General features: G+C 33.6%; 2 protein-coding genes across 12 annotated transcripts in view; one reads left to right on the forward strand and one right to left on the reverse strand.

Moving 5' to 3' along the window:
- Positions 1-25,886, forward strand: part of ANKIB1 (ankyrin repeat and IBR domain containing 1) — a 239,213-nt gene that overhangs the window by 74,886 nt on the left and 138,441 nt on the right. The gene's annotated exons all lie outside the window — the stretch shown is intronic.
- Positions 1-25,886, reverse strand: part of KRIT1 (KRIT1 ankyrin repeat containing) — a 35,831-nt gene that overhangs the window by 5,889 nt on the left and 4,056 nt on the right. For all 6 annotated transcript variants that reach the window (XM_038556797.1, XM_038556795.1, XM_038556796.1 and 3 more), the window contains exons 3-15: positions 25,132-25,291; positions 20,755-20,847; positions 19,304-19,433; positions 18,203-18,446; positions 17,893-18,008; positions 17,522-17,665; positions 11,970-12,126; positions 11,208-11,315; positions 8,763-8,919; positions 7,857-8,008; positions 2,240-2,406; positions 1,206-1,293; positions 457-663 (exon numbers count right to left, since the gene is read on the reverse strand). In XM_038556797.1, the coding sequence (XP_038412725.1) occupies positions 457-663; positions 1,206-1,293; positions 2,240-2,406; positions 7,857-8,008; positions 8,763-8,919; positions 11,208-11,315; positions 11,970-12,126; positions 17,522-17,665; positions 17,893-18,008; positions 18,203-18,446; positions 19,304-19,433; positions 20,755-20,847; positions 25,132-25,291 (1,923 nt within the window). The remainder of the gene's footprint in view (positions 1-456; positions 664-1,205; positions 1,294-2,239; positions 2,407-7,856; positions 8,009-8,762; positions 8,920-11,207; positions 11,316-11,969; positions 12,127-17,521; positions 17,666-17,892; positions 18,009-18,202; positions 18,447-19,303; positions 19,434-20,754; positions 20,848-25,131; positions 25,292-25,886) is intronic.

The following is a 25,886-nucleotide window of genomic DNA, read 5'->3' on the forward strand; positions in this document are numbered from 1 at the left end:
AGAAATCATTCTACATATTCTTCATTCTTTTATATGGCTGCACAGTACTTCAACATAGAAATATACTATAATTAATATAGTTAATAATTAATATTATAGTTAAAGAAGTTAATAATACAATTAACCCCTTACCAACATTTACTTTTTTTTTTTTAAAGATTTTATTTATTTATTCATGGGGGGGGGGGGGGGCAGAGACACAGGCAGAGGGAGAAGCAGGCTCCATGCAGGGAGCCTGACGTGGGACTCGATCTCGGGTCTTCAGGATCAGGCCCTGGGGCTGAGCCACCTGGCCTGCCCTTGACATTTACTTTTCATCCCTCCTTTGCTATTATAAATGAAACTGCAATGAATAATCTTATATATCATTTCTAGATTTTTCATATAGGCTAGACCTTTTTTTTAGACATTATAAAATGTAACTGGCCAAAGACAGCTGAAAAGCTGAAAATCTACCTTAGTTTCCATGTTGAGGAGATGAAGTCCTTTTATATTCACTCCTACATACACAGGGATGACTTTATGATTGCTGGGGCTTGCCTTTGTAAATATCTGTCCTGTGAAAAAAGCTGCTCCGTATGTAGGAATTTCCCAACAGTTTTGTAAGAACATGCGCTGAAGGTGATGCATTTCTTTACTGACACCCTCACTTGTACTAAGATTCTGAAAAAAAAAAAAAAAAAAAAAGGTAAAATAAAAGAGATGTGAGGTGAGAACATAACTTTCATAATCCAAATGGGTCAGCTAAGCAATTTCTAAAATCATGTCTGCCCCCAAAGAAGAATAAAATTTTGTGACACTATCCCAAGAGCAATTTTTCTTTCAAGATGTTAATATTTAAATAAGGAAAGAAAAATCAGAATCTAAAAATACTGTTTGTCTATTCTATTAGGTTTTAAGTGCCTCTTGGCCAGGGATAGTATATCATTTCATGAGTGTGTGTATTTAATCTCTAGTCTTTACCAACATACAGAACATACAGTATCCAACATACAGAAAGTATTCAGTAAAAGATTCCACATTATTAAAAATAAAAGTATCATGTTACTTTCAGTTTTACATGAACTAGAAAATCCATTTTTAATTTCGGGACTATAAATTTAATGTACCTGTGTTTAAATCATATTAAACAATTTCAAACAATTTAATTTACAGAATTTCAAGTAGAGTATAAAGTGTCTTTTTATTTCTATTAAACAGCTTACCTTGTATTCATGAAGTATTCGGTTTGTCCAGTGGGGTGCCTTACTTTTCAATTTGGTAATAGGTACAATGGATTTTAGATTTTCTTCACTGTAAGCAAATATGTCAACATGTTTTAAATAAATCATCTTTAGTAGCAAAAGTACACAAATCATTTAGAAACAAATTGCATTAATTAACATGATTTTTTAGCTGAAAAATCTTTATTATAAAATATTGGAGAACTCTAAATATTTGAAGCAAAAGGTCACAATCCTAATACTCTCATTTAAATGTTTCTTCTTTCAATAACCACAAAATAATTGAAAATTGAAAACCACAATAAACCTTCAGTGTTTAAAATCTCAGTGTTTTCTCTCAAAGACTGAACACGTCCCTAGATTTTGTGGTGGGATTCTTAAATGCATCTGCCTTATATTTTCTACTATTTACCCAGACAGGTTTGTTTTTTTTTTTAAGAGTTTATTTATTTATTCATGAGAGAGAGTGAGAGAGAGAGACAGTGACACAGGCAGAGGAAGAAGCAGGCTCCATGCAAGGAGCCCGATGTGGGACTCGATCCCGGGACTCCAGGATCACACCCTGAGCCAAAGGCAGACACTCAATGCTGAGCCACCCAGGCGTCCCCAAGATAGGGTTTAATGAACTTATTTAAACATGTAATAAAGAAAGACAAATTAAAGATGAAAAAAATAAGGCATATCAAGGGGTGCTTGGCTTGTTCAGTCAATAGAGCATGCAACTCTTGATTTCAGGATTATGGTTTGGAGCCCCACATTGAATGTAGATTACTTAAAAAATAAAATCTTAAAAAAAAAATAAGGTGTACATCAACCCATAGTCAAATCTAAGAAAAGTAACTCTGGAGAGAGTTTAACTTTAAGAATGCTTTACCACTGTTCTGATTTTTCCTTATTCCATGTCTGTATCCTTTAGTTCCAAACCAAAGTATATTTCTTAATAACATTCTTAAACTTTCTTGGTTAAACAGAATCTTAAGCACAGCACAAGACTACATGTTGTATTAAATACTTACTTTAGGAAACCTTGCTTGTGTTTCTTACTTTCATAATTTCCATAAACTATTTGTAACAGTAGACTTGCCAATGTTATCAGTTTAGCATCAGGAGCTGTATAAAAGCCCTTCAATAAATTATATCTGGCTTCATCAAAGAGAATAAGAATAGCTAGTGGGTCTTCAATCTTAAAAGAAGAAGGTATAATTTGGTTATTGGGTTATAATTTCCTGTTACAAATATACAACTCGTCACTAATATGGAAAACCAAAAGCTATGTATTCGTATATAAATGAGCTGTTGTTGATTTAGAACAGAGATTGACAATTTTTTCATGTTTAGGGCCAGATAATAATATTTAAGCTCTATGAGTCACAAAGTCTGTCTTATAATTACTCAACTCAACTACTGTAGCATAAAAGCAGCCACAGATAACCCAATAACAAACAAGTGTAGTGGTGTTCTAATAACACTTTATATATGGATACTCAAATTTGAATTTCATAAAACTTTCACATGACATATTATCCTTTTGATTCTTTTTTATCCTTTTGATTTTTTTCCGACCATTTACAGCTTGCAGGGTATACAAAAAACAGCAGGTCAAATACAGCAATAGGCTACAGTTTGTTTGCCTATGATTTACAGTCTAATAAAAAATTATCATTATAGATATGGATAATTTCTGGCACAATCTTACCTAAATTATTTCTATTCCTCAAACATTATTCTACATGTTTCACATGATATAATAGTGAACCTCAAGGCAGATAAAAAGGAAGTGTGTTAATTCCTAGAAGAGTACATGTAGTTTTTAAAAACCTTATTTAAAAAAATTTTATTTTATTTGACTAAAAATACTTGGTACTTTGAAATAACACTAAAGGAGAACAGAAGACTTTTTTCTAAGTTTCAAAATCTTTATAAAGTTTCATTTTATCCAATAAGATTAACAAAGATTGAAAAAAGCTAGCCTACAGAATATACTTCTGCTCCAACTGGAAACAGAGTTTCTGAATGAATACTTAAAGTATTTCCAGGGCGTCTGGGTGGCTTAACTGGTTAAGCGTCTGTCTACAGCTCAAGTCATGATCCCGGAGTCCTGAGATCAAGACCCACATTGGGCTCCCTGCTCAGCAGGAAGTCTACTTCTCTTTCTCCCTACCCCTCCACTCAACTTGTGCTCTATCACTCTCTCAAATAAGTAAAATCTTTTTTTTTTTTAAGATTTTATTTATTTATTAATGAGAGACAGAAAGAGAGAGAGAGAGACAGAGGCGCAGAGATACAGGCAGAGGGAGAAGCAGGCTCCATGCAGGGAGCCTGACATGGGACTCGATCCCGGGTCTCCAGGATCGCTCCCTGGGCCAAAGGCAGGCGCTAAACTGCTGCGCCACCCAGTGATCCTCTAAAATCTTTTTTTAAGAAAAGTATTTCCAAATATAATTCAAAGTGATCTCAATTCCTTATGATAAAAGTTATTTTTGTCTTACTAAAATAATCTCATAATACTCTATATAATGTAAAGAAAAATAAAAGAGAATTTCATGGGAAAAAAAGATGAGAGGACTGTTCTAAATTAACAGACTAAATAGATAACAATCAAATAAAAGTAAGAACCTTGACTAGGTCCTACATATGGGAGCTATATAAGACCTTTATTTTTTTTAATTTTTATTTTTTAAAGACTTTATTTATTTATTCATGAGAAACACAGAAAAAGAGGCAGAGACACAGGCAGAGGGAGAAGCAGGCTCCATGCAGGAAGCCCGATGTGGACTTGATCCCAGGACCCTGGGATCACGCCCTGGGCCCAGGACAGGTGCTTAACCTCTGAGCCACCCAGGCATCCCACTATATAAGACTTTTAAACAATTGGGGGGGGATCCCTGGGTGGCGCAGCAGTTTGGCGCCTGCCTTTGGCCCAGGGCGTGATCCTGGAGACCTGGGATCGAATCCCACGTCGGGCTCCTGGTGCATGGAGCCTGCTTCTGTCTGCCTCTCTCTCTCTCTCTCTGTGTGTGACTATCATAAATAAATAAAAATTAAAAAAAAAAAACAATTGGAAAATCTGAATATGAATCACATATTATTATAACCACATATTATTATAAAAATATTAATTTTATTAGATTGAAATGGTATAAGTATGTTGGTATGTCCTTTTTCTTATGTTAAAATATGTAGGGTTCAGTGCCAAAATGTCTGCAACTCACTTTTAAATGGTTCATAAAGAAAAAATAGAGAAGATGATGGTAATAGGGCAAAATACTAGCAATTAGCGAATTTAATTAATTTTATTACTTTTTCAACTTTCTAGGGTTTTTAATTTCTCAAAATCAACAGTGAATTTGAAGTTTGAGTAGGTAATTGTTATAAATGAGCATAGTCAACAACTATTCTTTTCTAATGAAATCAGGCCATTTTCATCCTATAGGAATGATTCAACCAATAAATGTAATTCTTACATTTTTCAGATGGTACAAAATGGAATTTCTTAATAACATAATGAAAGAACACAACTATTATATCAGATGATCATGATATTCTGATTTACCTTGAGGTACTTACTAAGCCTTGCTTGTTTTTTACTTGAGTTTATATTCTTTATATATTCTTTGTAATATAATTATGTAATTAATCATCCAAGTTTTATCATTATTGCTCTTTTTCTCTACCAATCAACTTTTAAAATGGTACTGAGGTGGAGAAAGAAGATAGACTAAGTATACTTAAATTACCTACAAATTTTATGGATACATTTTTTTAAACTGTGCGACAATACATAAAAATTTAATATTTTAAACAGTTTTAAGCATATAATTCTGTGGCATTAATTACATTTACAGTGTTGTGCAAGCATCACCACTACATAACTTTTTCATCTCCCAAAGAGAAACTGTTAACCTTAGCAATAACTCATTCTCTATCCCCAACATCTGTGTTGACAACTACTAATCTACTTTCTCTTTGTGAATTTCCCTATTTTAGATATTTAATATAAGTAGAATCATACAATACTCATCCTCCTGTATCTGCCTTGGCTTATTTCACTTAGCATAATGTTTTCAAAGCTTATCCATATTATGGCATGTAACAACTTAATTCCTTTTTATGGCTGAATAATATTCCATTTTATATATAGTATGGACATCTTAATGATATTACATCTTTTATCCTAAATACAATGTCTCTCCAGTTACTTAGATCTCCTTTAATTTCTTTCAGTAATGTTTCATAGTTGAGTGTACAAGTCTTGCACGTCTCTTATTAAATTTACTCCTGAGTATTTTATTCTTTAAGATACTATCTTGATGACCTTCTTATTTTGTGTTTTGGGTTGTTCACTGATGTGTGTAGACAACAAACAACTGGTTTTTGTATGTTAAGTCTGTACCTTGCAACATTGCTGAATCTACTTATTAGCTCCAATAGCTTTCTTGTGGATTGAGATTTCCTATATGTAGGATCATGTCATTTGCAAATAGTTTTACTTTTCCCTCTTTAATATGGATGCCTTTTCTTTCTTTCTTTTTGATTTTATTTTTATTTCTTTTTAAATATTTTATTTATTGATTTGAGAAAGAAAGAGAGAGCACAAGCAGGGGGAGAAGCAGAGGGAAAAAGAGAGAAGTAGACTCTGCTGAGCAGGGAGCAGATGCAGGGCTTGATCCCAGGCTTCTGGGATCATGACCTGAGCAGAGGCAGACACTTGACTGAGCCACCCAGGTGCCCCACTTTTCCTTTCCTTTTTTTTTTTTTTTAAATCCAATCGCTCTGGTTAGAACTTCTAGTATTATGTTAAATAGCAGTGCTGAAAGCTGGCTTATCTTGTTCCTGATCTCAGGAAGAAAGCTCTCAGCATTTCATTGAGTATGATGTTAGCTGTGAGTTTTTCATAACTGCCACTAATACTGAGGAAGTTTCCATCTATTCCTAATTGTAAGAGTTTTATCATGAAGGGGTATTGGATATTGTCAAATGTCTTTTTTGTGTCAACTGAGATGATCAATTGTGTTTTTTTCCTCTGCTTTTTTTTTTTTTTTTTTAAGATTTTATTTATTTTTTTGAGAGAGAAAGAGTGAGCATAAGTTGGGGGGAAGGACAGAGGGAGAAGCAGACTCTCCACTGAGCAGGGAGCTTGACATGGGGCTTGATCCCAGGACCTCAAGATCATGATCTGAGCTGAAGGCAGCCAGCCACTTCACTGATTCTGATTGAACCACCCAGGTGCCCCTTCCTCTATTTATGAAATTCTAACATTTTTAAATGAATACTCTAGATCTTTGTTTTTGGTAAATTTTTTTTTTTAAGATTTTACTTATTTATTCATAAGAGACACACAGAGAGGCAGAAGGAGAAGCAGCCTCCCTGCTAGGAGCCTAATATCGGTGGGACTCAATCCTGCACCCCAGAATCACCTCCTGAAATAAAAACAGACGCTCAACCGCTGAGCCACACAGGTGTCCCGTTTTTGGTAAATTTCATAGAGATTTTTATGTAACTCCTGGTATGTCACTGAAAGGATCAAATCTATCTTTGGTTTGATAATATAAAAGGGATGATATGAGTGATCATGTATAAAACATTTACCAAGTTTGTACACAGTCAACGAAATTTTTGTATACTAAAATTTGCTTAACCTTGTCTATTTAATATTCCCTTGGATATGAATCAGGAAATGCATTGTATATTTTTTCTTCATCAAAGTTATAAGACCTTGGAACTTTTTTTTTCTCAAATTTAAAGCTATTACTATATTTATAGATTCTCACCCTAGTTTAATTTGTAATATCTACCTTAAATTTCTTTGTTTATCCATTCATCCTTCACACAGCATTATCCCACCTCTCCTATAAAATTTACAGTAATTCAAATCCAAATGTACTTGTCTGGAACAAATCTTTTTATCAGATGTAAACTGTATTCTCATTTGTTACTCTCTGTAATTCTCCACTTGATTTGGAAATAGCTACTAACAAACTATTGAAGATAGCTTTTTTTTAACAACATTTTATTTACTTGAGAGGGGGCAGGGAGGAAGAGAGGCAGAGGGAGAAGTAGACACCTTTTGAGCAGGGAACTGATGTGGAGCTCGATCCCAGAACCCTGGGATCATGACCTGAGCCAAAGGCAGAAACTTAACAGACTGAACCACTCAGGTGCCCCAAGAATAGCTTTTTATGTTCTCTTTGCAAATATAAACTTCTCTACTCAGAATGTATTTTCTGTTCTCCTCCCACACCAACCTAGCTCTTTGCTCCTTTGATATTTACACACTGGTTAGCCCTTTATTAAATTTATCTTTGATAGTGTACTTTCAAACTGTTCTGAAAAAAAATTTTTTTTTTTTTTTTTTGTATAATCTGTCTCCCATATGGTTGCTAATTCTCTTTAGGATAGATTCTCTATTTCTTTTGTTTCTAAGACAATGGAGGTGGAAATAAAAAACCAACTAGGGGCTTTGTAAGTAGACTAATTCAAACTACCACTACCCCAGGGATGTGAGGATTAAATAGAGAAACAGAAGTAAAACTTCCTCATACAGGAAGAGCAAAATTTGTTTCTAATGCCTACCACAGGAACTCAAAAGATTCTGTGCATTTACATGACTATAAATAAGATCTCCAAACAAACCTTTTTTTCAACTTCCAAAGGAAGTCTCACATCTCTTCGTAGGAAAAGCTGTGGTGTTTCCCTTTGGGGATCCAAATTAGTCAATTCAGCAAGTATTTCTGGCCAGTCACGAATATGTTGCAGGGGTTTATGATAAGGCTTGAGCTGAAGGCCTGCAAAACATCTTTCCTTTTATAAATAATAATGTAAAAATAAATTATATCAACACACAGAAATTTATATTAAACGGTCTCTACTTTAGTGCTAATATACACACAAACTAAATGTCTAAATTTAAATCAACCCTGACTTTATAACTAATTATATCACTACCCAATTTTAGGTTAAGAGAATATAAGAATTTTAAGAATTCCTAAAACAAGGAAAACATATCAAATGTATATAAGATCTTTAATTCCATTATAGACTTTATTTTATAATCAATAGAATCTAGTGTTTTAAAATATAATTAAACATTAAATAACCAATTGTGTAACCTCAATTAATTCCTTTATGTATTTGCAATACTTTGGTTGAAAGATAAATCTATAGTGGCATCAGGTTGATTTTAAATAAAAAGATTTGATGGAAAACTAATATAAAGAAAAAACATTTGCATTATTTCAGGTGAAATGAGCACTGACAATAAAGGCAAGTTGGATGAGCACTACATTTAATGGCATTCAATATCAATTTCCATTGCCAGGGAAGAAAAGTTTTAAAATGCTTTGAATGAAGTGGGGGATAAGGAGTCCCAGAAGCTTACCTGTTTCAGCAGTTGAAACACCAGTAATTTATATAAAAAAGAGGATCATTGTATCATTTCAAAATTTGAAAGTCAGTAAGAAACTGATGCTATACTTAAATTTACCAATCCACTCTCAAAAAGGAATAGATGTTTACACAACAGAGTAACAACTTTCTTACTGAGGTTTTCTGAACAGATCCAAATAGTGAAATATTGCTGTGTTTCTTGAGAGAGACGCATTCCTTCCATTATCTGCTGCACTGTGGTATTATTTCCATGCTTCAGTTCAACAGAACGATATGATCCATCCATTCTGTATATTCGAACTTTTTCATACTAGGACAAAGAATGATAATAAATTACGCAACCTAGTTAGATAAAGTTGTATATACCAGCCTCACAAAATGCTTCAATTTCATATGTTTTATAATAGATTTCAAATATGAAAAATAACAGAAAACTGCTTCAAGTATCTGTGGGCACAGCTTAAAAAATTTTTATTTCCACTATTTATATTTTCCAATATGTTTTCCTCTGAATGTTTCATAGTCAAATAAGTTTGAGAAGCTAAGGCAAATGGCTCTTAAAATATATCCAACTTCAGGGATCCCTGGGTGGCGCAGCAGTTTGGCACCTGCCTTTGGCCCAGGGCGCGATCCTGGAGACCCGGGATCGAATCCCACGTCCGGTTCCCAGTGCATGGAGCCTGCTTCTCCCTCTGCCTGTGTCTCTGCCTCTCTCTCTCTCTCTCTCTGTGACTATCATAAATAAAATTTAAAAAAATATATATATATAACCAACTTCAGATTCTTCTGGGAGATGTTTTAAAGCTATTGATGTACCTAGTAGGTATCATATGGGAGACAGAGTCTTGGTTATTGAATCTGATGTTAGTCAAGTATCTTGCAAGTCTAGTGGGCCACAAATTATACTCTACAAATGCATACTAGCAATAATTCCTAAGAGGAAGCTGTGATGGAAGAAGGTTATGGAACAATGGACCTTGAGCCAGTTGCTTTCCTCCTGTTCAGAAAATGTCAGAGTACTAATATTCTCAATACATTGAAAAAAAAATCCCTGTCACCTATTTTGTCCAGCCCTCACCACATCCCCTCTAGCAAACACTACTTTGTTCTCTGTATTCAGGAGTCTGTTTTTTTGTTTGGTTTTTAGTTTCCACATATAAGTGAAATCATATGGCATTTGTCTTTCTGTCTGACTTATTTCATCCTGTTGTTGCAAATGACAAGATTTCATTCTTTTTTATGGTTGAGTAATATTCCATTGTATATATGAACACCACTTCTTTATCCATTGATCTGCTGATGTACACTTAGGTTGTCTCCGTATCTTGGCTACTATAAATAATGTTGCCATAAACATAGAAATACATGTATCTTTTTCACACTTGATCTTAGCCAAAAGGCTGAGAAGCAATTACATGTATCTTTTCAAATTACTGTTTTCATTTTCTTTGGAAATAACCAGTACTAAAATTACTGGATTGTATGGTATCTCTACTTTTAATTTTGGGGGAAACCTCCATAGTGGTTGCACCAATTTACATTCCCACCAATCGTATACAAGGGTTCCATTTTCTCCAGGACTTGTTATTTCTTATCTTTTTGAAACCAGCCATTCTGTCTGGTGTGAATGTATTCTAAATATATTGAGAAGTATGTATCTCAATATATTGTATTAACAATAAAAATGTATTCTCAATATATTGAGAAACCACATCTCATTATGGTTTCTCAATATTCTCAATACATTTTTATTGTTATTGGAAGGAACTCAATATATTCTCAATACATTTTTTCTATGAGAAGCCCCCAGGCAACTACCAGGTCAGTTCATTTTGGATAAAAGTAACTAATTCCTCTTATCTTATTCATTTAGAATATAAAAATTATACTAGGAATAATAATGTGTTCTTTACAATTAGAAAATAAATTGTAATGAAGTATAATATAAGGGTGCCTGTACTGTTTATCTATTCCTTTGACTGTCTTGTGCTCATGGAATAGTATTTGACAAAATCTGTTGAGTGATGGTGAATGTGTTCATATTCCTTAAAGGCAGAGTTCATATATTATTCTTTATCACTTGTCACTTTCACTCAAGGTGTTAAATTCACAGAGATACTCCATAAATACTTATTACCTACCTGATGGAAATGTCTGGAAAGGCTCAGAGATTTTATCTGTTGATATCAAGCTTTAATAGTTTATCTGACTGGTTATAAATCCTTTTATCTGGTTTGTAAGTTTTCACACAGTTTTTAAATTGATGACAGTTTTATTCTCACTATAACTTTTAGGCAAACTGAGGTCTTTCTAATTGTTAATTCTTCTCTATCTTAATGTTACTGCTGATTATTTCAGACTGTATTAAGTACTGAGATTATACTAGATTATATACTAGAAATTAGGTTAACTTGAAGTGTTTTAAAGATTGATTATGCAATATTTGTTTTGCAAGAATAAAGGTCTGAATGTTAGAATAAACATGAGGTTTTCTAAAAGCAGTAAAGAAATCATCCATCCATTCCTTTGCCACAGATACTCAAATTACTTATCAATTTAAGTAGTTGGCTTGGCTTGGTTTCTGAAGGTAATTCTTACTGGTTTGTTAATGGCTTCCTTCAACAGCTTTGCAGCTTCTTCCCAGTTATTTTGTTTGTTTTCTTCACAAATATTTAGAGGGGATCTTCCCTGTTGGTCTGTTATGTGCTAGAAATGTTGGAAAAAAGAAAAATACAAAGAAAAAAGTCATTACAAATATATGGTATTATAAGTAAAAATGTCAAAGTTTCATAAAAAATGGATTTTTGTCAAGTATTAAATATTAACCACTTTTAGCATATACTATACTTAAACATAAATTGGTAAGGATGAAAGACTCAAAGCACGAATCAATGTGATTACTGTTTTTTTTTAAAGTTCTGACCATAAAATCCAATAAAGGTTTTGATTAAAGCAATTATTTTGCCCTTTACAAATACTTATTAATACGAATTCTGGAAAAAATGGGTAGAAAATCTTTTTCCTTTGTAAAGATATTTTTTGGGGAAATACAACACAAAAAGGTTAAATTTTATGTATATGCAAGAGATGGATGATGGTGATGATTACACAACAATGTGAATGCAATTAATGTCATTGAACTGTACAATCTAAAAATAGTTAAAATGGCAAATTTTATGTGAGGTATATTTTATCATAATAAAAACAAGCACAAAAGCAAAGTTTATACATAAATATTACTTAACTATGTAGAAGGTAAAACTTATTTTTTAGTTTGACAATTGAACATTTTAGTGTCATTACTTGTTATTTATTGCTTGAACATTAAAAAAAAGAAAACAACCCTGGAAAATAACTTACTCTGTCAATTTCTGGATGGTTTAGGAGAATCTGTACTATTTCAGCATGTCCTCCTCCAGCAGCAAAATGCAGAGGAGAACTAAGCTGTCCATTTAAAAGGTTTGGATTGCACTTTCCTTTCTCTAACAAAATGCGAGTGGCCTCAACTTTTCCATACCTATTAAAAAAAAAAAAAAAAAGATGAAACTTACCCAAAAAAATCATCTGAAATGTTATAAAAATTCAAATTTCTGATGACATCCCAAAGAAATCTAAGACTTTTTTTTTTTTTTTTTTTTAAGTAAGGCATTGACACAAATATTTTCAGTGCCTAGGAATTTCTTATGAATTCTTCTGGTTCCATTTAACTGTTTCTGTTTTTGATCAACTGAGAGGAAATATAATCTCAAATACAAGACAGAGCAAATGACAAAGAACAATCCCACGCAAAGTACAAAAATTATAAATTAGGAAGATAAAATTTTTAGTCAAAAATAGGTTCAGAATCAGAAACTTCATAATGCTTTTCACTTTGGCATGATGTGATCTGCAAAACAGGCCCAAAGATAGAATTCAATATGTAGCTGCTATGTAAGTCAGTGTTGGGAGACACAAAGATGTAGAAGATACATGGTCTCTGCTATAATAAAGGCTTACAATGTAGTAAGAAAGGTAAAACACAGGATAAGTTACATTATGCTGTAAAATTTAAGTAACAGTTTAGGATAACAATCAACATCATAGGCACTATATATTTGTCAAATTACTAATGCTTTTAAAAAAATGTCAAAAAAGACAGGACTTTAAGACTCCCTGAAATGTTTTGATAGAACAATTTGAACTAGATTTTAAGTAGGAAGGAACCAGAGAGATGTTGAAAAGAGGTAAAAATATTTTAGGTAGAGGGAAAAGGAGTACCAAAGGAGCCAAAAGAGTACAAAGCACGTGTCGGACAGAGTTGAGTGCACTGTTTGGTCAGAACCAGTGACATAAGAGTCCGCAAACTGCAATCTTATGGTGGAAAAAGAATTCATTGTTTGTAAACAAACGGGTGGGAGAGGGGAAAGGAAATTTGCTTTCAGATATGGTATATTTGAGGGCAAAATAACACATCTTTAGAAGAGATCTAATTTGCCCTCAACTTTCCTTTCTTCCCCTCTACACACCCTTCTGATACCCTGAACCTGCCACTAGTAGGCTACCCTTTTTTATTCACATGACTTCTTGCTCACGTTCTTTGCTATTTCTGAGATGTCCTTTTCCCCACACCTCATTTTGTTTAGGTTAAATTCTATTATTTCTCTGAAACAGTTTAAAATCTACCTCTTCTATAGTTCCACTACAGGTAGCATTTTATTTTTGCTTCTTTTATGGGACTTATTTTATCTACTTTCACCCTTACTTATATATATCTCTTCTCTAATGCCCTGGAAACTCCTTGAGGGTAGGTATACTGTCTCTGCATTTGCTAATCTGCCTTATAGACAAAAAGAGAGTAACAAAACTGTTCAGCAGGCATTTGAAAATGCAGGCTTAGTAATCAGGAGGAAGGCAAAGGCTTGGGATATCTAAGAATAAGCAAATTCATCTACCTGAAAAGAATTACTGTTAAAGCTAAGAGAATTTAGAGAAAAATGAGTATCTTAGAACAATGAAATGCATCTTGAACAATCTTTCAGGATAGGAAAAGATACTTCCAAGCAATTCAAGAAAGTAATAAAAAAAATAATACAAATGTACATTCTGTATGCTTCAATGTAATTTCTTATATAATTATTTCATATAATAACAACCTGTAAGGCATGCAGAAGTATTTTTATTACACAGTTAAGAAAAATGAAGCTTGAACAAGGTAAGTTGCTGAAGATCCCATAGTTACTAACCAGTGTTAGAATCCAGGTTTCTGAATCTTAATATAGCAGTTTCCATACTATAACACATGCTTAGGTCACAGAATGGAAGCCAGTATTTCAATAATAATGATAAGGTAACAATAACATCTTGCATTCATACTGACCTTCATTACAGCTCCATTATGCCCCTTTAACTCCAATTTGTTCTTAGAATGAAGGGGTGGTCAACAGTATTAATGCTGTAGAGCGGGGAAAGAGATTAAAAACTCAGAAAAGTTTAAGAAGGTTCATGAAGAGTGAAAAAGAGACAACAGTGAGTGTGGCCCACTCACCTTTAAAGTCGGGCTGTGAAAGGAAGGAAAGAAACAGGATAGTGGCCAGAAAAGGCAGCAGAGTCAAATTAATGTTCTTTTCAAGAGGAAGAGAAAAGAAAGTACAGAGAGTGAATTTATGGTAAATAAGGGTTTTTACTTGTATACCCCATGATACAGGAGATGAGAATAAAAATGACAGAGAAGAAGGACATTTCCAATAGCTTCAATTTTCTTTGAAAATAGGGGATAAAACTTATCTGATGAGAGTAGAGAAAGGAAGTAGTGGGAGTTTAAGTGCTTAAGAATAGAAAGGTTCTGAACAGCTCATAGGGGAGAACTAAAAAAGGCTGACAGGATGAATGAGACAAAGAGGATAGACAGCTAAGCTACAGTGAAGATGGTACGATCTAAAGGGAGTCAAATCATCACAGCTAAAACATTCTCTAGCAATAATGTGAAGCCTAAAAGTAGGATCAGAGAGAGAAGACACTGATTTGAGAAAGGTCAGAGAATATGTGATATCAGTGAAACATTTACTGAGTGGCTGATAAGTTACCCATATGGGGAGAAAGCCAACTTAAATAGTTTTGGAAAATGGTGATTTTAGTTAAGAAGAGTTTTCAGGTATGTGGCCACCAATATGAGAATTTTAAATCTTGGAGAAGATTTAAATCTTGTAGAATCTTTAAATCTTGGAGAAATCTTAGGGGTAGTCCTCAAAGAGTGATCTGGGAAGCCTTGAGAATCCCTGAAATCTTTTCAGGGTTTACTCTAGATCAAACATATTTTCATAATAATATTGAGATGTTACTTATCCTTTAATTTTTTTGACTGTAAGTGTACAGTGTGGGGTTTTCTAGAAGCCATGTGATATATAATATTGCAACAAATTAAAGACAGAATCAGATATGAGAGTTTTTCTATTTTCTCAGCTATTTTCTATTAATCTAGAAAATAAAGAGATCTGCAATAATGTAAAATAATGTTATTCTCATTAATTTTTATTTTGAAAAATATGGTATTTTTCATAAGATTGTTATTTATATTAATATGTTTATTTTTTAAAGTGAATTAATACTTAAAATATTTTGGGGGTATAACTTCTAATATGCTAAATGATATTAGGTATAATTTGCATAAAATTCTTTGGGATCCTGTAACTTTTAAGAGTGAAAAGGCAGTCCTGATACAAAAAAGTCTGAGAACCACCAACCTAATAAAAACTCTCACTTTAAAGATAAGAAAACAGACCAAGAGGGGTGAAACATCTTGTTTAAGTTTATAGTTTCCAAATCTCTTAATAAGATGGCCTAATATTCCCATCCTTGATCCTTATACCAATTAGTGAGTAAAAATACATTTCCAAGAAAAAGTAACTTATTAAATGGTTAAATCAGTCTTCATTCAAATTCACATTAATCAAATGATCCATCTGATTAAAAGTATTTGCAAGGTGACCCGTATTACTCTGGTACATTAAACTTAGTTATTTCCAACTGACAAAATTAATATTGTCAAAAAAACTCTTTTCCTTGGTATACTGTAGTAATAAGATTTTCCAATTAAAAATACTATGGATTGGGGTACCTGGGTGGTTCAGTTGGTTAAGCATCCATCTGCCTTTGGCTCAGGTCATGATCTTGGGGTTCTGGGATCAAGCCCCAAGTCAGGCTCCCTACTAAGTTGGAAGCCTGCTTTTCTCTCTGCCTCTCTGTCCTGCTGTTCTTTCTTGCTATATATCTCTCTCTCAAATAAATAAAATTTAAAAAAATACTATGGATTAATTAAGTTCAGATTTAGACATCAAAATCTCTAAATTTTTACAGTATTTTAACAATAACAGCCAACATTTATTGAGTGCTTATTATGTGCTAGGTACCCTCAAAGCATTTATTTGCATTTTCTCCTTTAATTTTAAGAAATGTACTACTATTAAAAGTCCATCTTGTAGATAAAACACAGGTTCTTAGGGATATTAGGTAACTTGCCAAAGGTCATACTTTTAGGAAATAGAAGTTATTAGGACTGAAACCTGAGTACATTTAAAAGAACATTAAATATTATCTATACTTCTGTTTTTATGTACTATGTGCTTAAAAATACTACCATTCTTAAAAAAATAAATATTACCATTATTTTATTAGAAAAGAAAACCCATGGCACAAAAAAAAAAAAAGGACAATATTAACCAAATACAAATTTGGGATTCCTAAACTAAAATTCTTTGCCTCTGTCTTTCCCAATTCACTGTGTACTTTTTGTTTAGCTCCAGGTAAGGTATGTGATTTCTTTCAGTACTCCTGTTGCTACCAATATTTACTAGTAATCTGAAGAAACAACTATAAATTCAGTTTAAAAAGATTTAGGGTAACTCCAAATATGAGTAGAAAATTTCATGTAATGGGAAAACAAGAACACATTTACAGAATGAAGGAGCCTATTTTTAAGGAAACAGCATATTTTTAAGGGAGAAGAGACGTGTATTAAAAGCAACTATATTTAGCTACAGGATCACAAATTTTGGAATCAGTGAAATCAAAAGAATTTTGAGTTGGAAAAACTCTAGCAATGATCTAAGTAATGCCTTTACATATGAATAAATAAACTGAGATACATAAAAGTGAAGTATCTTGCTAAATGTTGCTCAACTAAGAAGTAGTGGACATTTAACAAGCAGGGAATAATATTGGCACTTCTTAAACTAGCCAAGGAAATTCACTTTAAACAATAAGTCAAAAGCAATTTTCCCATAAGAAATAATGGTAAATAACTTCACTACATCCTTTCCAAAGGATAAACCATAGCTAATAATAACTGCTTTGAACAAAAGTGTAAGAACTTAGCTGAGGGGAAGAGTTGCTATCATGTGGGAAGAGTAGGAGAGCAAAAGCTACTAGGGCAACAGCTAACCCCAATCTTATTTATGAGCCAATCCCTCTCATCTTAAAAAAACAGTAATAACAAAGAAATGGCATTGATTTGATGAAGGATTCTGGGAGTTTTTTTGATGCCACAGCTTCCCAAAGAACTAAATGGATACTTTTCTAACATGATTAATGTCCATCATAAGTAGTTACCTCATGTAAATTTTATAGTAAGGGTTAAACAAACTTAACATGACTCTAATACAGAACAACAGAAATTACAAGGGTAAATAAGGGACCTAGTGCTGTATAATGACACAGGATGACCTAGTAATGTCTAAAACACCAATGATACCTTTCCCATGGGGCATATATTCTGAACAGTAGTACATATATACACTAATCAAAGATTTAAATAGAAAGTTCATAAGGCAAAATGTGGTAGAGAAAAAGTGGCTGGAATGGCGATAGCTCTGAAAAGAGGCACTAACATTTGTAACTAAGAATTCATTCCTTCTAAGAAAAAAAAGTAATCCATTTACCAGCATGCATAATGAATAGGCGCCCAGTGGTCACTATCTAATTGGTTGACTGAAAATCTTTCATTGAGAAGACGGTTTAGTAATTCTGAATCTCCTTCACAGGCACTTCGATGGAGAGGAAAGTCATCTACCCACTGTCGTTCCCTAATCATTAAAAACAGATAAATTTTTTTAAAAAAAGTACTGTTGAAATACAAATTGTTTCAAAACAAACATGTCTATGAAAGCCATATATCACTTAGCAGCTGCAAACTAAATCTTTTATGCAATGATTACATTGCATACTAGTTGCATATTATCATTTTAAACAATATTTTAACATTATAATGTAAGTTTTAAAAAAGCAATATGAAGTAAAACCAAAACAGTACTTGTCTTCTGTAACACTGCTCATGCTTCTCTGCCATTTCTCCTGTTTGGGAATTTGGATTTTTGAGTAGTCTGGAGCTCCGAGACCAAAGTATGGATTTATTACCACTTTATCTACCTAAAAAGGAAAAATAGAAAAAACAAGAACCCCTTAAGAGCGCTAGACTCTTGACGTTAATAGATATAAATACAACTACTGTAGATGTCATCTTAATGTTTATAATTAGTAATGGGTACGTTTATTTTAGAAAAAAATTATATTGGAGATAAGATGTCTTTTGAAATCAGAGCCAAAATTCATTCAACTCTTACCCGGTTTGTATATTGAAGATCTGATCCAAACAAAGGGTTGTAAATACAAGTATCTGCTTTCTCTAGGGCTAACATTTTACTCTTTATTTCTAGCGCACTGTAGCCCATATGTAGTGAGTTCTCTGTCTGACCTGATTCAGTAGCATATGCAGGGTTTATGACATTAGTTTTTATCCGCTCAAGAGGAGAAGGTCGGAATAAAGCTGGAATAAAGTGAGATTGTGCATGACGTTCATCTAACCACCTGGCAAAGTAGAAAGAAGAGGTCACAGAAGTATTTGTTCAAAAATGAAGATGAAAAAAGTAGAGTATCCAACTCTGATATGTGATACATTCTAATATTACATTCAGATTTTTAAATTTTTAACTAGTGTTCGTTAAGTACTTCATTTACTATTAATAGAAGTTTTGTTAATAGACAGCAAATTATTTTCAAAAATGTATATACCATAATAACAATAACCCCCCTTCAAAAGTACCATGAAGTACTTTTAAAATTTGAACCACTGAGATGGAGGTGACATTAGCTCTGTAGTTACAGAAGGACAAAGGTATGATAGATTAAACAATTTGTTCACTGCTAAGAGTAACTCAATACTATATCTATCAGAACAACTTAAGCCATTTGACCCAGCATTGGGGAAAACAGAAAGAGAACTTAATCACTCACTTATTTAACTATTTTTAAAGACATAATTAGTTCTACTGAATTACCGCAGTAAATAAAGTATGGAAATAAGGGAACTAGTACAAAAGTAGTAGGGGAAATAAAGGCAGTTGTAATGCAACTTGAAAACAAAACAAAACAAAAACAAAATACTAAATGTAGTTTTATAACAAGGAATCTTAATTTTTAATCCAGGGCAGTCTTTGTCATTTTTGAAAAAAAAAAAAAAAAAAAAAAAAAAAGAGCTTTGCAAGCAAACCAGGGCAATCTTGTCTTTGCGACTTTTCATTTTCATATTGTACTTCAAAAACTTAACACTGCGTAGCATATACATATTATTAATTTTATTATTTTCTTCTGTTCTGTCGGAGCTAATTTCTACTATGAACCTGTATTTAATTTATTAAAAAAATATTTTTAGTGGCATTTCTTACTTATCCAAGGCTATTAACATCCTTGCTGTAAGTGTAGCAAAGTGAGTGCTGGATTCACTACAGACTCGCATAATATCTTGTAAGCAGTAAAAAATTGGGCATCCTGGAGTATATGTATATTTAGTATTATCTGAAAAAGAAAATGAATAATGCCATTATATAAAAGGTTTACAATTGCATGTTTTTCACTTAAAATTATATAGTATATTTTACAAAGTAGTTAAGTGTAACATGAATTGTTTTAGATTTGGATGTAGAAGACCTTGATTAAATTGATGACCAGTTCTGTGCCCTTATCCATTTGGAATTAGAAGACCTATATTCTTGAAGGAAGGCAGAAATTGTTTCCCCTTTCCCTTTCTCAACAATGTTGTAAAACTCTGATTAATCAGGTTTCCAACAACATTTAAAATACTGTACTTTTTAGTGTAAGTATGGCTGGAAAAAAAACATATGTAGAATACTAGAGCTGGCTAATGAAATACACAGAAGTACTGTGTGAGCAGCAAGCTAATGGCATATCCACACTGGGTCATTAATTTATCATTAGTATTATTACTGCCCTAAAGGAGGCTAGTACACTAAAGTTTCCAAAGTGGTTTTTTTTTTTAATAAATTTTATTTATTTATTCATTCATGAGAGACAGAAAGAGAGAGAGAGAGAGAGGCAGAGACACAGGCAGAGGGAGAAACAGGCACCATGCAGGGAGCCTGACATGGGACTTGATCCCAGGTCTCCAGGATCATGCCCTAGGCTGAAGGCAGCACTAAACCGCTGAGCCACCGGGGCTGCCCCAAAGTGTTTTTCACATCCAATACCTCACTGAATTCTTCCAGCACAATGAATGAACTTAGTAGGAGCAGATACAAATAGAGCTGGAGCTTAAAGAGGTGATTTGCCCAAAGGTACAAAATTAGTAGGCTGCAAGGTCTACACTGAAATTTAGTATTTTTCAATTATTCCAGGATGTCAAAGGCTCAAATTCAATTTTTACCTTAGATATAAATTCTTTGTATACTACCAATGCTGTTAGGCAGAGTATTTTAAAACTATTAACACCTCCTAGTGCCAAATACTAAATAGGTCCTGATCATAGTCTGTTAATGTTCCAAAATACTGAAATATCTATTTCTAATCATATCCTTTGAAAAATCCCTTTTATAATCTGAAAATTTTTAATTTCAATTATGGCTTTCCTCCTCACTTCTTTATTTACTCTCCAACCCAGAAACAAAAACATTACTGTTTAGTCCAAAAGGCTGAATATTACTTTACAATCAAAATATCTTTTTTTAAGTAATAGATTTCCTCATTGTAACTACTAAAAAATAGGTATTTTAAAACAGTATTATAGTAGTAACTATAAATGCTAATTACTAAATTCCTTAGTAGACTTTAACTTAGCATCTAAAGTATATAAAGATTCATAGGATAAAACTTAGACTTTTACCTTTGACAACTGATGGAACAATAAATAATGCTGCTTCTCTGCCCATCTTCTCCCCATCCAGAGGAAATTTCTTCATTAGTACCACTCGTTTTCCTAACCATTTTTAAAAATCAGTAAAGATAAAAAAATGGACTTTTAAATTTTAAAAATTATCTCAAGAATTAGAAAAAAATTTATTTTAATTCCAGTGCAATTAACATATAGCGTTGTATTAGTTTCAGGTACACAATATAGCAATTCAACAATTCCATATATTACTCAGTGCTCAGCAAGATAAGTATCCTCTTAATCCCCTACACCTATTTCATTCATGCCCCCACCCACCTTCCCTCTGGTAACCACTGGTTTGTTCTCGTAGTTAAGAGACTGTTTTTTAGTTTGTCCTTTTTTCATTTTTGTTTTTGAGAACTAAAAAAAAATTTTAAAGGCAGCATTAAGAGGAGTTAAAATATATAAATACCAATTTTATTATACACCCTAGTAAAAACTGTTCATTCTGATAATAATGCAAATCACTCTGTGGACAATGAACCAGTAGATTTATGGTCTGGGTCTTGACTCACTAGAAGAGCAGCTTTCTTTGCAAAGCAAGGAAAACTGTCCAGCTAAAGATTATTAATAGAGCAGCTGAACAGCAAGACATCCTGCAGTCAAGGGACATATATTTCCTCACTTAGCTGGGACGTAGATGGTAAGAATATTACTATAGTCTCCGGTGGCTAAGGAGGGTGGTATATGCAAGTTGTAAAATCTTTTTTTAAAAAAAGATTTATTTTATTTGTAAATTTTTTTTTTGAGAGAGAGCACACAAGCAGGGGGTGGGGGGAAGGGGCAGAGGGAGAGGGAGAGGCAGACTCCCACTGAGCAGGACCCTGGGATCATGACCTGAGCTGAAGGCAGGCACTTAACCAACTGAGCCACACAGGCAGCCCATTATTTCATTTATTTTTGAGAGAGAGAGAATAGGGGGAGGAGCAGAGGGAGAGGGACAAGCAGACTTTGTTCTGAGCATGGAGCCTGACTCAAGGCTCAATCCCACAATCCTGAGATCATAAGAGCTGGTTGCTCAACCGACTGAGCCACCGAGATGCCCTATAAGTTGCAAAGTCTTAAAGTTTAGTAGCTCTTCATTTAACATTCAACCTCCATCCTCTATTTCAGTTTTTATTAAAATCTGGGCTATAACTACTGTTGTGAATTGTAACCTCCATTCTTAGTCTGTTTTTCCTGATTTGGCCGCAAGGGGGCTACAAATAAAAACCTACAAGTCCTGAACTTTAAAACCTCTCATCTAGACACCTTTGTCATGATTTTTGTCAACCCTTCTTATCTTCCTACTCAAAATCTAGAACCTTGTTCCTGACCCAAGTAGGAAACCCTGGCTGGATGTCTTCTACGGACACGTAGATAGTATGAGTTCAAGCAGCTTCATTTATCCACGAAATAATGGAGTCAATATTTGTGATTATTATGGCCCATTATTGTTATAGCCCCCAATTACTTTACAAAATGGACATTTGTACAAATATGAGTGTTAGATACAGAATAACATCTCATTTCAGAGGCAATTTCTTTTGTCTAGACTGAGGTCTTGTCCCACTTAATCTTTCCTGCCTTGCTGCATCCCTAAACTCAGTTCTGATCCATTATTTAATTGCCTACTTTGCAAATTATAAATGTAATGAGATATGTTGTGGGGAAAAAATAAAAGCACTGACTACAAGCTGGGAAATGAGGGTTCTAGTGCTAACTCTTCCACTAACAGGTATATGATTTTAGCAGGTAACAACATATATGTGCATTTCCATTCACAGTTGTGAAAATGATCATATGCCAACTCACAGGACGAATTTAAGAATTTCATTAATAAGTATATGTGGTAGTGCTTTAAGAAAAATAAGTGTGGTATTGCTTTATAAACTGGACAGCACTGCACAAAAAGGTAAGGCATAAATTTATTTGTGTTATAAAGTCATTTGTTCATTTGTGCTTTTCACACAATGCTTATATAAAGAATCCTATTAATCTATAAAAATATTTCATACATTAGGAAAACTCAATAAATAGGATAGTCAGGATGTGGTATGCCTCATTAATAGAACTAGTTAAACTTATCCATTTTAGTTTCTCTTATTAAAGGCTTCAGGAAAATCTTCTAAGAGTACTACCCCTTTCTCTGGGCTTGAGGATATCTTTTTTAACACTGATACCATTTTAATCCCCCTTCAGGGTGAAATGGATCAAATGGTAGAATTTGGCTAATTCACAAAAAATTATGATTCCTCTGTCTTAGCTCAAATATGTTATTTGGGTACATGTCTCAGGAATTTAATCTCAAGGGGGATCATGGGTGGCTCAGCGGTTTAGCGCCTGCCTTTGGCCCAGGGCGTGATCCTAGAGTCCCGGGATCGAGTCCCCGCGTCGGGTTCCCAGCATGGGGCCTGCTTCTCCCTCTGCCTCTCTCTCTCTCTCTCTCTCTGTATGTCTATCATGAATAAATAAATAAAAATAAATCTTTAAAAAAAAAAGGAATTTAATCTCAGGATATATTCTGATTGTAACAATTTAGCAATAGTAAAACAAGTCTAGATGAAAATTTATCAGAGAAGTCTAAGACTGAGGTAGAAATGATTGACAAATTTGTGACATCCAAAAAGAGCCTTTTACATTCTTGGATCACCCCCAAAGATAGTCCCCTTTTTAGCTAAGATCAATTTCTAGATCTTTTTATTAAAAAGTCAATCTGATAATGAGGGAATGGAGATTCTTTGTGGAACTCAGAATGTGTATCAAAGGCCTGTAAATTTATGCAGTAACTTATTATAATCTTGAGTTATAATGCTTAGAGCCCCATTGGGGAGGTTACCTATTGGAAGGGTAACATACGGTAAATGACCTCCAAAATTATGAATCAGAGACTTACAGGTCAGCTATTCTATGGAACAAATACACAAAATAATAACTCGAATCACTGGACTCAGCCCTGTCTCTGCAACAAAAATAGTTTCTTTACTGAAACAGATGAATTAGACAATCTCTAGAAAAATTAACAGAAAAAACACTGAATAAGCATTAAAAAACCAAAAAGTAGGCAGAGAGAGGTTTGCTTTATTTCATCAACTGTTTTCAACAGCTTTTTGACTGAAAATAGCTTTAGCTTCTTAATAATAATGCCTGAATCTTGAACATAATTTATAATTTCTCTAACTTTTAACTGCTATCTATTTCTTCCGAGGCTACAGCCTGAGAAAACTATCATTAATTTTTAAAGTTTCCTAGGCTATATACTATCTAATATTTTAAATTGGGACCTCAACCTTTCAAAGGTTAATATTTCAATAATTCAATTCAAAAAGGGTTTTCTTCCTGTGCCCAAATAGGAAGAACCCTCTGCTACCTGGCAATTTATAGGACTCTAATCCATGAATCTTTTAATTTTCACTTAGTTAAGGAACAAGGTTTTTAGTTTCTTCTGTCCTGAAGAAGTAAAAATAGTAGTTCAAAGATACTTAACTAGAGAACTATACTTCTAGCAAAAATTATTTGCATTTTCTCTTAGTTTTCAAGCCACTCCTTGGTTTCCTATCTCTACAGAACAAATCATTAACACTGCAGCTTATTTAAATATTTTTCAATGTAAAAAAAAATTATAGTCCTTTTTTTTTTTTTAAGATTTTATTTATTTGAGAGAGAGAACATGAGCAGGGTAGGGTGGAGGGACAGAGGGAGAGAAAGAAGAAGGCTCCCAGCTGAGCAGAGGGAGCCCAAGGTGGGGCTTGATCCCAGGACCTTGGATCACGACCTAAGTGGAAGACACACACTGACTGAGCCACCCAGATGCTCCATAGTCAAGTTATTTCTTGAAGGGCTTTCCTACACCTTAAAAAAAGTTTTTTAAGTCTTTTTCAAGTTTTTAAAAAAATATTTTATTTTTTTATTTATTTGAGAGAGAGAGCACGAATATCCATTGGTTGGTGAGAGGAAAGGCAGAGAATCTCAAGTAGACTTCTCGCTAAGTGCAGAGCCGGAGGTGGTTCTACTGCACAACCCCAAGATCATGACGTGAGCTGAAAACCAAGAGGTGGACGCTTAACCAACTGAGCCACCCAGGCGCCCCTGACGTTTTTTTAAATGGAAAGGGACATAAAAAGGAATTGATCTTTTTTTTTTTTTTTTAAGGTTTAAAAATAAAGTAACCTTTACACCCAAAATGGGACTTGACCTTATGACTCCAAGATTAAAAGTTACACACTCTGAAGACTGAGCCAGCCAGGCAACCCAAAAGAAACTGATCATAATATATTTTTAAAAATATCTTTCTCCACAAGCATTTAAAGCAAACTGTATTTAAAAAAAGAAGAAGAAAAAGTTTCCTACCTCTAATACCCTGGTTTGCAGGAGAAATTGGTTTGGTGGTTTCTACTACATAATCCAATATGCCTTGTGTTATTTCACTGTTGCCTTGAAGTTTAGTTTCCAACAAAACTTTCTTTCTCTTTTTTTTCTGTCCTTCAATGGGAACTTCATGTAACAAAATCTTAGATGAGAAAAATTTAAAGAGAGAAAGTTTAAAATAAAATTTACTTGACCTAGAATATAATAAGCCAGCAATCTTCCTTAACCCCAGCCTCAGAATATCCTGGGAAGCTTTTAAAACAATAGCAGTGCCTAGCTTCATCTCAGAGCTATTAACGTCTAGGGAACAGGGTCCTGGTATTAGAAGTTTTAAAGTTCCCCAGATGATGCACAGTGTAGCCAGGATTGAGAACTAGTAAACCAGAGCACTGCTGAAACAGCAGCCTCCTGACAACCTCTGCAATATCCTTTAATAGGTTTCAGATAACTAATCTTACAAAAGCAATTTTAAGCAACATGCTAGAGAAATTAGTTGGACATAGGTTACATCAGAAGTATTCTATGATGCTTGGAATCTGTTGCATAGCAAAGATAATTCTGTTTTAGGGTTTTCCAGGGTTTTTTTTTGCTTCAATCACGTTTCCTAATATATGTAAAACAATTCAGGACTAGAGAGAAGTAACTTAATTGCCTAAAACTTTAATTAAAGGTAGAGAGATATTTTAAAATGAACTGTACAAAAAGATTTCTTTGGGGAAATAACCAAGAATAATATT

This window comes from Canis lupus, chromosome 14, assembly GCF_011100685.1.
Source record: "Canis lupus familiaris isolate Mischka breed German Shepherd chromosome 14, alternate assembly UU_Cfam_GSD_1.0, whole genome shotgun sequence".
In the NCBI taxonomy this organism is placed as follows: Eukaryota; Metazoa; Chordata; class Mammalia; order Carnivora; family Canidae; genus Canis; species Canis lupus.